The following is a 14,358-nucleotide window of genomic DNA, read 5'->3' on the forward strand; positions in this document are numbered from 1 at the left end:
ATGCCATGAAGCTGGATTATTGGTTGATTTGAAAGCTCTGTCCCTTTGTGCCTCACCAAACCGCAAGATTAAACGGGTAGTTTCAGCACGTTCGGTGTCTTGTTTTCGTTGTTGCTGTTAAAAATCTTCACCGTATCAACATAAGATCTCACCCACGGTATTTCACTGCGCAGAGGTGCTAAAAGCTATTTAGCGGAGGGGCTGTACTGGGGTTTCTGTCTGAACATCCTTGCTGACCCTCACGTGCTTGTGCAGTGGTGTCTGTGGGGAAGTCCCAGCATCTCAGGGCTGAGTTCTCGACAGCTTCGCCACCATCCTCCAGAGAAGCCCCACCAACTTGCCTTCTGTTTTCCTCACCACCTGCCCACGAAGCATGAGAATCTTCCTTTTAAAAATGCACATCCAGGGCTTCGCTGGTGGCACAGTGGTTAAGAATCCGCCTGCCAGTGCAGGGGACATGGGTTCGAGCCCTGGTCCAGGAAGATCCCACACGCCGCGGAGCAACTAAGCCTGTGTGCCACAACTACTGAGCCTGCGCTCTAGAGCCCATGAGCCACAACTACTGAGCCCGCATGCCACAATTACTGAAGCCCACACGCCTAGAGCCCGTGCTCCGCAACAAGAGAAGCCACCGCGGTGAGAAGCCCGCGCACCACAAGGAAGAGTCACCCCCGCTCGCCACAACTAGAGAAAGCTGGCGTGCAGCAACGAAGACCCAACACAGACAAAAGTAAATAAAATAAAAAATAAATAAATTGAAAAAAAAATGCATGTCCTGTCAAATGGAGCTCAGTCCTTCCCTGACAAAGCCAGTGTTCTTCCAAAGGGAAGCAAAGGCCTAGTCAGGGCTCAAGACTTCCATCAGCAGTTCGGAACCCGGATGGCCTCACTTCCGTCCCTTCTCAAGCACCTACCTCCCCACTTGACTTAACGTAATGGAGTCTCCGCAGTCAGTTAGGTTCCTTTGATCCCTGAGTTGTTTCTAGGGACAGTGGCGGGCTATAGGCACTTGTCCATGACTGGGGGCCGGTGGTCACCCAGCCTCCTAAGTCACCTCCCTTCTTTAACTCTTGCCCCATACGGTCTATTCTCCACAAAGCAGCCAGAGTGACAATAGAAGTTAATATAGTAAAACGTAAGTCAAACTGAGTCCTCCCCTGCTGTGCGCCCTCCAACAACTTCCCAGCTCATGCAGAGCAAACTCCAAAACCCTCGCCGACAGTGTCCCCATGACTGGGCCCTTGGCTGTCCTCCAACTTCAAGTTCTGCCAGCATATACTGACTCCAGCCTGGGGCCCCTGGAAACTCCTTGAACAAAGAGGAAGACCAGGCCCAGGTGACCAGGGAGACCAGTGCCCAGGGTGAGGTGATGAGGGCCTGGACAGGGCAGCAATGGGAATGGACAGGTGCTTTCTGCCCCTGGAAAGGCTCACGCCACCTGTACCCGCCACCTGTTTCCTTCCCATGTCACTGTCCTTGCTTCGATTGTTGAGCATCTGGCTCCCAGCTCCAACACCGACCTGCCCAATCTGAGGAGATTTCAGGGTCCATGTAACCGACCCGGTCAACCACCAGCTTCAAAATTCCAGGAGCTCCTTTTAATACCAATGGCCTTCACTCCTATGTGCTCAGCCATCTGTCACGGGGCTTCGGTCTGAACTGGCCTCATCCTGTGCAGTTGCTGCTCCCTTCAGACACCTTACCCTGCGGCATCCCACCTGCTCACCCATGTGTTCTCTGATCAAGGTTCCACGAGGCACCTGGGCCCTCGACGCCGCCATCCTCTCCCAGCCGGTGGGCAGCTCCCCTGACTCACACTCTTCCCTATCGAGCTGGTGGGTGGTAGCAAGGCGTTCCCAGAGCATCGGGGTCGTCGGGGAGTTCAGATTGTGGCCCCTCACAGACGTGTGACTCCACAGGCCTCTTGGTGCTTTGACTGACCGCTCAGCCCATCCGGAAACACCCCTCCCTCCTGGTTTCCGTGGCACTGCTTTCTCCTGGTTCTCCTCAAGCCTCTCTGACTGTTCACTTTCTGTCCTTCTCAGGGGCCCGTCTTCCTTCTCCTGCGCCTGACATGCTGGTTCACCCCCTGCCCTCAGCCCCGCCCTCCCTCCCTCTCCACCCTCCACCTCCCTCAGTGGGCGACCTCACCTGCTCGGATGGCTTCGGCCATCACCTGTGTGCTGACAAACCTGCAGCAGTCTTCCCTTCTCACGGATAAGGCACAAGAAAACCAAGACGCTGGACGGGTAGATGATTACTACTAAGGACGGGCTTACCCTCAGATGTCACGAAGGCTCTGGGGTGTGCCTTTTAGTTATACTCTAACTGCCTTCTGTCCACCAGCGGGCCTGTTTAGGATAGTAACTAGGGCCGCTGTGCACTTCAGGGCCCCTGGAAGCAAGCTGGATGACGCATATCTTATAAACACAGTATCATAACAGACCAAACCAAATCCTTATGTGTTACTGCAAATGCTAAGTCCATCAATGGTCCATCTCTCCTTTCTATTTCGGGGTCCCCACACCCTTCACACGGTACTTACTCCCAAGTACTCCGTGGTCAGAAGCTTCTCGCCTGAGAGCTCTCCAAGCTGGGGCTGGATCAGTTCATCTTTGTCCAGCTCGGCTTCCATAGTGTCATGGTCCTCCTGTTTCAAAGGAGACACGGGGTGAGCGCTCTGGACCCCTCCCTCGCTGCAAGTTCCCAGAGGGCGGCTCCCCAAGTGGGCACCTCATGAAATGGGAAGACCTTAGCCCAACAGCAGTGGCTCATGGGTTTGCATTTCAAAGGTTCTCCAGGGCCGTGTGCCCTCTGCTCACAACCTCCGCGAAGATGAAAGGGAAAATGCCAACCCACCTCTTTAGGAAGCTGGGCGGCTAATGAACACTTCCACGGCCACAGGTGGGAAGGGGTTCAACAAGGTGCTGTTGAATGGTCTCTCCTAGTTACAGTCCTCAAAATGTTTTCCTCTGTGAGGTCAAGGTGCCACGTGAACAGCCAAATCAGCCAGTCTACAAATACTACTAAGCACCTCCATGTGCACAGGCCTTACAGAGGATACAAAACTGTATGTTATAGGCTTGCTCGTCTTACGCAGTTTACAGTCAATAAGAGGACTCAGCAAAAAGAGAAAAACTGTTTTGCTTCTGGGAAGATGGAGTGGACATATTTTTCCCTGTTCTTCCCACCAAGTACAACCCAAAACACTGGACATTACGTACAAAATAAATATGAGACCCTGAGAGGCGGAGAGGAGGGGGCACACTGGCTGGGTATCCTGAAACACAAGGAATAAAAGGTGGTGAGTCCCCTGGGTTTACTTTTTGCCTTAGAGATTCCCGACTTGGCGCTGAAGAAGCCAGCGTCCCAGAAACGAGCATGGTGAAGACAAAAAAAGTCCCCCAAAGCCTACTCCGTCTAGCCAAAGAACCAGGAAACGGGGAGCCCAGCATGATGGAACTTTTAGACACTAACCAAACACCGAAGCAAACACTGTCATCCCACCCACAACCACACCAGCAAGGGCATCAGGGCGCTGAGACTTCTTCCCCTACCAGGCTGTGACGAGGCACCCCAGTAACCCCCACCGGGGTGATATCACAGAGGGACACGTAGGGAGGGGGAGTTTTGTCCTTGCTGGGCGGTAATGAAGCCCCCCTACCCGGAGGGGAGAGTAGAGACCAGGTGGAGAAGCTGGACGTCCACCCTGACTCTGCAGTAATGAGATGTCCCTGCCCCCCAACCAGGGACGCTGTCAGAGGAGGCCTGGTGGAGACTCAAGACGTTCACCACTGCCACGTTTCACCACGTTCCTGTGGTGTCGGGGAGGCCATGTGGGGGGCAGTAACAAGGCATTCCTACCACCTCTTCCAGTCAGGGAGGTGTTAGTGGCGGCCTAGCAGGGATGGAGAACTCCCACCCCTGTCCTGCAGTAACAAGGAGTCTCCTCTCCCACTCCCCGGGGTGTCAACAGAGGCCAACTGCAGACCCTGGACTTCCACCCACACGGAACAGTAATGAGGAGGAGCCCCAGCTCCTCTGCCACAGCAGTGTCAGAAGCAGCCAGGTAAAAGAGAAGGTTTAAAATGAGACAAAAGTTTCATAACATAGTATCCAAAATATCTGGGTTTAAATAAAAAATCATTCATCATACCAGGAACCAGCGTGCTCTCAAACTGAATTAAGAGACAATCAAGAGATGCCAACATCAAGACACAGAGATGCTAGAATTGTCTGAAAAAATTTTAAAGCGACCATCATAAAAAGGCTTCAATGAGCAATCACAAACATTCTTGAAACAAATTAAAAAAACAGGAAGTCTCAAGAACATAGAAAAGTAAACCTAAAGCAAACAAAAGGAAGGCAATAATAAAGAGAAGAGCAGATATCGATGAAAAGGAAAACAGAAAAACAACAGAGAAAACTGGTAAAACTAAAAGCTGATTCTTTGAAAAGATTAATGAAATTGTCAAACCTGTAGCAAGACTGACAAAGAAAAAGAAGACACAAATTACCGACGTCAGGAATGAAACAGGAGATATCACTACAGACCTGCAGACATCAAAAGGATAATAGGCCCATACCAAGTTAATCATCACACTTTTGCCACCTATATACTTCTAAATTTCTTTTCTACTTGCCACTGTCTTCTCTTAGGCCCTTGTCACTTTTTGTTCTTTTTCACTGTTTGAAAAGATATATTAGTTCAATTTTTTTGTAACAAATAATGCACAATTAAATTATATAATGCATGAGAGCTAACTTGGTGGGGCTTCCACTGGCCAAATGGGGACAATGTGAGCATGAAAATAAATGTGGATTATTAATGGATTATCAGGTAGAAATCCACACAGGTAGAGTTCACACTTATATAAATAAAAGGTTTTTAAAAAATGAAAAAAAAAGGATAAGAGGGATTACTATGAGCAACTGTACATAAATTTGACAACTTAGATAAAAAACACAAAGCTGGGGCTTCCCTGGTGGCGCAGTGGTTGAGAGTCCGCCTGCCGATGCAGGGGACGCGGGTTCGTGCCCCGGTCTGGGAAGATCCCACATGCCGCAGAGCGGCTGGGCCCATGAGCCATGGCCGCTGAGCCTGCGCGTCCGGAGCCTGTGCTCCGCAACGGGAGAGGCCACAACAGTGAGAGGCCCGCGTATCGCAGAAAAAAAACAAAACAAAACACAAAGCCTCTCAGATGACTTGAATAATCCTATAATTATTAAGAAAATTGAATTCCTAATTTAACAATTCCCCCAAATAAGTCTCCAGGCCCACAGGGTTTCACTGGAGAATTCTACCAAACGTTTAAAAAAGTTAACACCAATTCTACACAATGTTCTCCAAAAACGGAAGAGGAAGAAATAATTCCTAATTCATTTTATGAAGCTGGTATTACCCTGGTACCGAAACCAGACAATGATAGTACTTTTATAAAAAGAATACAAATATCCATCATAAATAAAGATGCAAAAATCCTTAACAACCAAGTTAAAGGAAAATGAAAAAAAAAATCCTTAACAAAATATAGGCAGATAGAATAGACCAACAGATCAATATGCTAAAAAAATTATATACAATGACCAAGTGGGGTTTGTTCTAGTGATGCAAGTCTGGTTCAGTATTTAAAATTTAGTCATTGTAATCCACAAGATTAACAGGCTTACGAAGAAAAAAAAATCACATGATCATATTAATGGATGAAGAAAAAGCATGGCAAAATTCAATATCCATTCATGACCAAAAACTCAGAAGAATAGGAATGGGGGGTACTTGATAAAGAACATCTATAGAAAACCTGTATTTAACATTATACTTAATGGTGAAAGACCGGATGCCTTCCCCCTAAGACTGGGAACAAGGGAAAGATTTCTACTCTCACCATTCTTAGTGTTATAAGTTCTAGACAGAGCAAGAAGGCAAAAAAGGTAATAGGAAGCGTACAGATCAGAGAGGAAGAAATAGAATTGTCTTTACTTGCAGATGACATGATTGTCTATGTAGAAAATCCCAAGGAATTGACCTCCCAAAACTCGAAGAACTAATAAGTGAGTTCAGCAAGGTCACAGGATATAAGATAAACATACAAAAATCAAATTCTACATACTAGTCTTAAATTAAGACTCTGATTAAAAATACAATATAATTTACAATTGCTTATACACACACAAGAAAAATAAAATAAGAAATACTTAGGTGTAAATCTAACAAAACATGTATAGGACTTGTATGCTGAGAACTACAAAGCACTAAAGAAAGAAATCAAAGGAGGTCTAAATAAACGGAAGGACATTAACTTGTTCATGAATTAGAAATCCTACATAGTTAAAATGTCAATTCTCCCCAAGTTGATATACAAGTTTAATGTAATTTCTATAAAAATCCCAGCAAGATTTTTCTGTAGATGGGTACAAGACTACTCTAAAATTTATATGGAAGGGGCAAAGGAACTAGAATAGCTAAGACAATTTTGAAAAAGAAGAATAAAGTGGGAGGAATCAGTCCACCTGATTTCAAGACTTATTATTGTAGGCAAAGAATGTCATCTGCCATTTCAGCAAACAAAGGATGCTGTGGCCATAAAGTCATCAGCCACTGCAGCCACCCCTGCTGGCGCACGCTGAGGGGAATTCAGGATGGAAAAAACCAGGGTGCTGGCCCTAGATAGTTAAGATGAATATCAAAACGGTAATTTCAATGAGCCCAGGCTCTTGCATCTTCCCATACACTGAAAAGCACTAAAATCATTAACTTGAGATGTCCGTTTTTTTGTTTTTTTGTGATTAGTAGTAATCTTTTGATGTTCGACTACATTCTCCTCCCCAGCAAAAGCTCCTATTATATCCAGTGCCTCCCTTACCTCTTTGGAACAGTCCCTCAGAGCTGTCTGAGAGGCTGTCTCCCAGGCTACAGTCTTCAGTAAAGCCCCTGAATAAAACATAACTCTCAACTTTTAGGTTGTGCACTTTTTCCCCAGTTGACATTATATAGCAACCAGAATCAAGACTGTGTGGTATTGGCAGAGGGAGAGAGATATAGATCAACTGGACAGAACAGAGAACCTCAAAACAGACCTACACAAATACGCCCAACTGATTTTTGACAAAGGTGCAGACAGCATTTCAACAGAGGAAGGACAGTCTTTTCAACAAGTGGTGCTGCCCCAAGATTCAATAATGAAAATTTTGAATTATTGACTAGATTGCTGCAAACTGGAACAGATCTCTTTTTTTTTTTTTTTTTTTTTTTTTGCTGTACGCGGGCCTCTCACCGCTGTGGCCTCTCCCGTTGCAGAGCACAGGTTCCGGACACGCAGGCCCAGCGGCCATGGCTCACGGGCCCAGCCGCTCCACGGCATGCGGGACCCTCCCGGACCGGGGCACAAACCCGTGCCCCTCCCATCGGCAGGCGGACTCTCAACCACTGCGCCAACAGGGAAGCCCTGGAACAGATCTCTTGGTGTGAAAAAGTAAATTATCACTGGGGAAACTTTTAAAATCTAAAATTATCATAAAATATCTTAATACTAGAGAAGGTAAAATATTCTATATGGGAAATAGTAGAGCACATAGGCTAGAAACATGGGCTCTGATGATCATCTGCCATTGGACTTTGTACAGTTTATTCCATCTACCTTTCAGTTTCCTTATATGTAAAATCATGGTAATAACAGGATCTAACTCACAGGACGCTTCTGAAAACTGTACATTAGAAAAGTGCCAGATACACTGTAAATGACCAATAAATGCCAGCCATTGTTATTCAAACAAACAAACAAAAAAAACAAGTGGTGCCGGAGCAACTGGACATGCATGGGAAGAAAAAAGAACCTTACTTTAATTCTCACATCTTATATAAAAATTAACTCAGAATGGACCATGGGCTTAAATGTAAAGCTATCAAATTGTTAGAAAAAAATAGGAGAAAATCTTCAGGACCCATGGCAAGGCAAAGCGTTCTTATACTTGATACCAAGAGTACAATCCATAAAAAGGAAAACTTGACAAATTGGATTTTTATTGAAAATTTAAAAACTTTTGCTCTGTGAAAGACCCTGTTAAGAGGACAAAAAGAAAAGCTATAGACTGGCAGAAAACATTTGGAAACCACATATCTGACAAAGGACTAGTATCTAAATATATAAAATATAGAAAGAATACTCAAAACTCAACAGTAAAACCCCCAAACAATCCAGTTAGAAAATGGGCAAAAATATGAAGAGACATTTCACTAAAGAGGACATGTGGATGACAAATAAGCACATTAAAATGTTCAACATCACTAGCATTAGGAAAATGCAAATTAAAACCACAGTGAGTCACTCCACACCTATCAGAATGGCTAAGTTAAAAACAGTAATAACATCAAATGCTGGTGAGGATGCAGAGAAAGTAGATCACACATACGTTGCTAGTGGGAACACAGAACTGGTACAGCCACTCTGGAAAACAGCTTGGCAGTTTCTTAAAAAGCTAAACGTGGAACTACATATGACCCAACAATTATGCTCTTAGGCATTTATCCCAGAGAAATGGAAACATTGTCACACAAAAATCTGTACATGAATGTTCATGGCAGCTTTATTTGTAATAACCAAAAACTGGGAACAACAGATGTCCTTCCACAGGAGAATGTTAAACAAACTGTGGTCTAACCACACCATGAACTATTTTTTTTAATTAATTTATTTAATTAATTTATTTTTAGCTGCGTTGGGTCTTTGTTGCTGTGCGCAGGCTTTCTTTAGTTGCGGCGAGTGGGGGCTACTCTTCCCTGCGGTGCGTGGGCTTCTCGTTGCGGTGGCTTCTCTTGTTGCGGAACACAGGCTCTAGGTGCTCGGGCTCAGCAGTTGTGGCTCGCGGGCTCTGAGCGCAGGCTCAGTAGTTGTGGCGCATGGGCTTAGTTGCCCCGCGGCATGTGGGATCTTCCTGGACCAGGGCTCGAACCCATGTCCCCTGCACTGGCAGGTGGATTCTTAACTACTGCACCACCAGGGAAGCCCCACACCATGAACTATTGACACACGGGGGCCTGGATGAATCTCCAGTGAAATACGCTGTGTGAAAAAAGCCAATCCTCAGTGGTTACATACTATATCATTCCACTTATACAACGTTCTTGAAATGCTAAAACTATGGAAATGGAGAACAGATTAGTGGTTGCCAGATTTTAAGGAGGAAATGGGAGTTGTGGCTGTAAAGGGACCCCGTGGTAATGGAAATCTTCTGGCTCTTGAATGCATCAGTGTTAATACCCTGGTTGTTGTTATGCTGTAGCTTTGCAAGATGCTACCAGTGGATGGAATTGGGTAAAGGGTACACAAGGTTTTTCTCTATTGTTATGTCAATCTATAATTATCTCAAAATAAAAAGTTTTCAAATACACAAAAAGAGAGGAGTTAAAAACAAAATAATAGCATATATGAGCTGTCTCGAGTCTGTGTCTAATCAAATGCCAGCTGAACGACGTACATGGTACCGGGGAAGCTGCGGTACTCTTTCCCACTCCCTGCTAGGACTTCAGAGATTACACTGTCCTTTGCAGGTTAAATTATAAAGATCAATACAAAACAGACCAGACCGTCACCTGACTGAGGTAGAAACTAAGGAAAGAATGTGTCCGTGTGAAGGGAGCTGGCCTGCTGTGAAGTGAGATGGCAGGAAGGAGGGGCCCTGGAGGAGATGCCCATCCCATGCCCGTCCAGTCTCAGGGCGGAGGGGGTGCCCCAGGCCTGCACGCCTGGGTGACAAGAGTCCCTGAGATTATCTAACCAATCCTTCTCCTGATTCCTCACCCACTCAACCACATGTGATTTGCTTCCTCTAAACTTGCCAACAGGAAGAGAAAGCAAACGTTAAGTGCCTGTCCTTGTTTTCAAACAAACTTCCAGCCATTTTGGATGCCCCAGTCTTTTGTGAATTTGGTTTATCTGCGTCGGTTTCCAAGGGATGCGAAGGCCCAAATTCCCGTGAGGACTGCCTCTGGGTAGGGCTGTTCCAGGGCGCAGTCCTGTCTCCCGGGCTTTCTTCACCACCCAGTCAGTGCCATCTGCCACCACTAGACACTGTCACCCCAGGATGGGCTTTCTTAGGAAAAGGGGATTCGACTTATTCTAGGTGGCCCCTGAAGCAGACCAGAACCAGCAGACTGAGAGGCATGTTCCAGTCCAACCCACAGGTTTTCCTAACCCTCCGTGCTGTCTTATCCGCGGCAGGGGCTGCTGTGGAGACACTGCTCCCTCCAGCTTACATTTGAGCACTTAATTGATGCTCTGTGACCACAGAACCATGGAGGAATCCACCTTACATTTCCACAGCACTTCACCTTAATTCTCACGGTGACTCCGCGTGGGTTCCTTTGATTACACCTACTTTGTCTGATGTGGAAACTGAGCTGGACAGAAGTGACAGGTCCACAGTGAGAGCCTGGCCTGGAGGCAGGAGTCTGGACTTTAACCTTGGGCCAGCCCTCTTCTGCCCAGATCTTTCTGACTCAGCCACCTGGGGACCCTCAGAGAAGCCAGTCTCTGAGGAGGCACAGGCTGGACTGACCGGGTCCTCTGAGGCCCGAGGTTCCTCAGTGCCTGGTGGAGGTTGAGCTCAACGGGGCAGAGAGAGGGGAGAGGAGGGCCGCGGCACCGTTCTGGACTCCCCTGTCTTGTCCTCTCTCTTCCTGTCCCATCTAATCACCGACGGAGAATCCGCTCTTGTCCTACCTGGAACACCAGGTTCATGGTCGTCCAGCCTCTAGTCCTGACTCATTCTCCATGCAAGGGCTGCTGCCTTCTTCTCCTGCTGCTTCACCTGAGTTGGCAGCTCTGTCGAGCACGTGTGAGCACGCCATCCTGAAATTTCACTCGGGGTTCCTTAAAGGTAATGCTATATGAGGCCCTACCTGAGGTCAGGTCTGGGACAGCCAGGTAAGATTTATGCTGCTGCCTTGGCTTAGAGTTTAGCTTACTACAATATCAGCATCTTAGTGATCAAATAGTGTGTACATTATATGATTAATTTAGGAAAATGACTGCTTTTTGTGGACAAAAGCATTGGGCTGTGTGGTCAGAGTGAGTAGCCAAGCGCTCTGGGCAGTGGGGTAGTGTTTCATCTCTTTCCTAGGGAACCAAGCTTTGGAGGCACCAGCTGGAAATGGGCATATGGATCACAGTTTCACAGAGGTATTGGTCATACACCACTTCCCTGCCAGGATGAGATATGAAACCTTAAGAAACAAAACAAATGCCCACATTCCATTTCAATGAAAAATAAAAGGTCAGTGGCTAACCTTAGTCAACGCTCACAAAAATACTTCTTTACTCTGGACAACGAGTACATATGTAAGACATTCACTTGCAAATATACAAACCAGCGAACGTATTCTCCATCATAAGTTAAAGCTTGATTTATTAACTTGTTCAAAAACAAGTTAGTAAGAGATTCACTGAAATATTATTCAAGTTTTTAAAAATTTAAAGCAAGTTGAAGCTGTTTTTTATTAAAAATACTTCATAGCTAAATTCCACAGGGAGATCAGCTCGGTGCTTTGTGACCGCCTGGAGGGGTGGGATAGGGAGGGTGGGAGGGAGACGCAAGAGGGAGGGGATATGGAAACATATGTATATGTATAACTGATTCATTACGTTATAAAGCAGAAACCATTGTAAAGCAACTATACTCCAATAAAGATGTAAAAAAAAAAAAACTTCATAGCTAAATTCATTGGTAATTGATAACCTTCATAAAACACAGGCCAGTTTCTACATTTGGTCCCTAATATATACGACCCTGTAATAAAAGTTAACTTAAGCCACAGTGTCATAGGCAAGTGTAGGGCCAGAGGAAGAAGCAAGGCATCTCAGCCGATCTGCTTGCCACCTGGGGAATTTGCTTCCGCTGCCACAGTTTCTCTACTGACAACACGCAGGCAAATGCTCTTGGTGCTTTCAAGAATATTACGTTGACGTAAGATGCATAAATGTAAGAAAATGGATGTGAAAATCATTATTAAACTGATAGCTCCTGGTTAAGAAAGTTTGTAGTGAGGCTCTGATTAGACGTGATTCTCTGATTAGATGTGATTCTTGTCAATGCCTGAGTTTCTCCATCTGGCAAATGAGATCATTTAAAATCCTGTCCCTTTTAAAATCATGCCTTACTGATTAAGGAAATTTCTTAAGTTCTCTGATTTTGAAAAGCCATATACTGTATAGACACAAACAAGTCACTGTCATAGTTTTTCTAAGAAACACTGATATCAGCAAAAAGGAAACGGAGGCATCGTTAGGACCCCTGAAATGTAAAGAGCAGAAGGAAAATGAGCTGTACTCGATGAGCTGGTGAGTGCAACTTAGCAAAGAGAAGCAAGAGCTTAATTCAATACTATTCAATCTGTTTCCAGCAACACTTGGGAAACTAGACGCAGAGGGAGCTTCGGGAAGGCAGAGGAAACCACTAGGTGTGGTGGGAAACGAAAGGAGAGAGGCTGTAAAACCGATGCCTGCTGATAGCAGGGCACTGGGTCCACTTCTTCAGTTGGGGCCAAGGGGGTGGAAACGACTGAGGATGTGTCAGAACGTTTTGAAATGGGCAAACCTAGGAGACATTCAGTGATAATTTTACAGCTTCAGCCTTCTCTCTGGGAGAGAGGAGACTACTTCCACTAGTTTCCCCCAATTTAAGTGGGAAGAATGTCACTTGCCTCACTTAAGTGTGTGTGAGCAGCTGAATGCGGTAGCGCCCAGGTGCAGAACACAGCGTGTAAAACCAGCGCCAGCTTCACTGCCAGCTTTTCCGAGCTGCCTGGGAATTTCCAAATGAAACATACTGTGCAATCTACTCTGTGAAGTAAGCAGGTGATGGATAAGGAAATGCTTCAAGAGTACATGTCTCATTAGGGTGGGTTTTAAATGCCATTGCTGGGAGGAATTTTACTAAAATTACTGGTCTTTATGTACTTCGGCAGAATGCATCAGATTACTGAAGGGAGAGCCCAGGGATAACTGATTACTTCAAGAAATTCAGAATGCCTCCTAAAAAAGGCACTTGAGCTGAGATGAATTTAGATGTTCTAATACGAAGCTTCCCCATAGCGGCTCGTGATCTTATGACACTCCCAGATTCTTAACTGGAGGCTTTCGATACATAATACTCCAGACAAACCAGATTCTAAGCAATTGGCCTGAAAACAAAACTAAGGTTGACCACTAAATGCATTTGAAAACTCAGATCCTTACAGATATAATGCAGAGAGCAGAATGTATTCAAGTGGTTTTACATATGACAAGTGAAAGTATCGAGTGTGTTTTCCACTTGAAATAATTATAAGACTTCTACCAGCAGTTTAAATTTGAGACACCTTCTCAGAACACTGAATTGGAAATCTCACTCTTTGTAAAAATAAGGAAAAAACACTCCACATGGGAGAGAAAGGGTGGACCAAGGTGACCAGGCAGGTAGTGTAATCAACATATTTCCCCTAGCGGAATGGACCTTTTCCATTTTTGCAGCTTTCTTTGAGTGTGTGCCAGGACTGCGGATGGAAGCAGGTTCTGAATCCTGGAGGACTTGTCGCGATGCTGCGTTGCTCTAGATGGCAACTTCCCTACCCACAAAATGACATTCCTGGGGGTAATGACAGCTGGTTTAACAACCAGCTCAGTTCATTAACTAACCCCCGAATAGAAACCAGACAAACTCCAACACCCTTCACTTCCCTGATTCCTCTAAGCCATTGTTTTCGCTGCTCAGTGTGCTTGCTTAAACTTCACCTGAAGTCTAGGTGAAAATAGCAAGACACATGGAGACGACGGCAGTGTTGCCCTGAGAGAAGCTGAGCGTATTAAAATATGGAACACACAGAATCAGAGGAGACTTGGAGGCTGAACAGGACTGGAACTGAAAGACAGTAGAAAGCTTTGGTGGCACAGAGGGAGGAAGCCGACATCATAGCAGCGTCCAGACACTGAGCGGGATGCAGACAGGACGACTCGGGTAACCCGCGCTGTGGTTCCTTCTGATATACAATGGAATATTACTCAGCCATAAAAAGAAACAAAATTGAGCTATTTGTAATGAGGTGGATAGACCTAGAGTCTGTCATACAGAGTGAAGTAAGTCAGAAAGAGAAAGACAAATACCATATGCTAACACATATATATGGAATTTAAGAAAAAAAATGTTATGAAGAACCTACAGGTAAAACAGGAATAAAGACACAGACCTACTTGAGAATGGACTTGAGGATATGGGGAGGGGGAAGGGTAAGCTGTGACAAAGCGAAAGAGATGCATGGACATATATACACCACCAAACGTAAGGTAGATAGCTAGTGGGAAGCAGCCGCATAGCACAGGGAGATCA

At 45.5% G+C, this 14,358-nt stretch overlaps 1 protein-coding gene across 2 annotated transcripts in view; it reads right to left on the reverse strand.

The window, feature by feature from the left end:
* The window catches only part of ARMC9 (armadillo repeat containing 9), a 143,453-nt gene that overhangs the window by 28,512 nt on the left and 100,583 nt on the right, over positions 1 to 14,358 (reverse strand). For both annotated transcript variants that reach the window (XM_082631085.1, XM_082631084.1), the window contains exon 20: positions 2,546 to 2,650. In XM_082631085.1, coding sequence (XP_082487211.1) covers positions 2,546 to 2,650 — 105 coding nt within the window. The remainder of the gene's footprint in view (positions 1 to 2,545; positions 2,651 to 14,358) is intronic.

The sequence above is a fragment of the Mesoplodon mirus genome (assembly GCF_964341445.2).
Source record: "Mesoplodon mirus genome assembly, chromosome: 8".
Lineage (NCBI taxonomy): Eukaryota > Metazoa > Chordata > Mammalia > Artiodactyla > Ziphiidae > Mesoplodon > Mesoplodon mirus.